Below are 1,044 nucleotides of genomic sequence, written 5' to 3' on the forward strand. Positions count from 1 at the left end.
TTGTTGTTGTTGTTTTTTTTTGTTTTTTTTTGTTTTTTTTTTTGTTTTGTTTTTTTAAGCTAATGCCTATTTAGAGGAATCAGATTTGTTAGTCCTTGCCTTTGGCAAACACAGCTGCATGTGTGAAAGTAATTCAGTAACCAAAGATGTAGTAGAAGATGTGTTAACAAATATGAGACAGTGTAGGCCAGTACCATACTGGTATTGTATGACTATTGGTATTGTCTAGGTCAACCTCAGCTTTTAAAACGTGTGGTTTGCCTGTTCTTGTCTATGCTACATAAGCTCATTTGGAGAGTATGGTTGTTAATTTTATTTAGACTTATTTGCAACCCACTATCTAATCTTGTATTTCCAAAGAACCTTGTGTTTGTACTGTTCGGGAGATGTAGCACAAAGGGAGGATCCGGCACAAGTACTAGGTAGAAAGGGGAGAAGTTCTCGTGCTTTCTTACTGTAAAGCTGATAGAGGAATGCACCCACCGCTCCAGCACCTGCGGAGAGGACAGCTCTGCTGAGCGGCGGGAAGGTGTTCTGTGGAGCAGGGTCGGTCGCAGGCTGTAGTCGCGGCTGCAGCCCCGCCAGGAAGGTGGGCAGGTGAGGGACGTCCACTGACGCTGGAAAAGGGCGCCCTGACGCTTTCATGTTATATTGCTTGTGTTTTGAAGATTCGTTAATCAGAAACTGCACTTCTGTTGACATCGCGTCTCCTGCCCTGCTTGCCCCACCCGCTGGGATCAGTGGATCCACTCGGGTGGTACAGATGGGCCCCTGGGAGCATCCTTCGGGATGAGCAGCGTGCCCAGTGGCAGCTGGAAGGCCGGGGCCGGAGGGACTCAGGCAGGGCCAGCCGAGGCTGCAGCCCCCGGGGATGCGGTCACTGCTGCCGGAGCAGCACCGCGCGTCCCCACAGCCCTTCGGTAGCTCCGGGAGCGGGGCGGGATCCCTCAGCCCCCGAGCAGGGAACAGAGGGAGAATGCCCTAGCTCCTCCGCTCGGCCTCAGGGCGCTGAGGCTTCACCCGGGAAGTGGGGTCTCTGCTGCT

The 1,044-nt window shown here is 52.3% G+C and overlaps 2 protein-coding genes across 2 annotated transcripts in view; one reads left to right on the plus strand and one right to left on the minus strand.

Annotated features, from left to right (window-relative positions):
• CLRN1 (clarin 1) overlaps nt 1-702 on the minus strand; it is a 6,688-nt gene extending 5,986 nt beyond the window's left edge. Inside the window, exon 1 of the mRNA XM_029962308.1 lies at nt 495-702. Within this exon, the coding sequence (XP_029818168.1) occupies nt 495-702 (208 nt within the window). The remainder of the gene's footprint in view (nt 1-494) is intronic.
• Nucleotides 703-789: 87 nt separating this feature from the next.
• The window catches only part of MED12L (mediator complex subunit 12L), a 100,010-nt gene continuing 99,755 nt past the window's right edge, over nt 790-1,044 (plus strand). The window contains 1 exon segment of the mRNA XM_029962309.1: nt 790-840. Coding sequence (XP_029818169.1) covers nt 790-840 — 51 coding nt within the window.

The sequence above is a fragment of the Manacus vitellinus genome, unplaced genomic scaffold, assembly GCF_001715985.3.
Source record: "Manacus vitellinus isolate BGI_N305 unplaced genomic scaffold, ASM171598v3 scaffold_45_pilon, whole genome shotgun sequence".
NCBI classification, from domain to species: domain Eukaryota; kingdom Metazoa; phylum Chordata; class Aves; order Passeriformes; family Pipridae; genus Manacus; species Manacus vitellinus.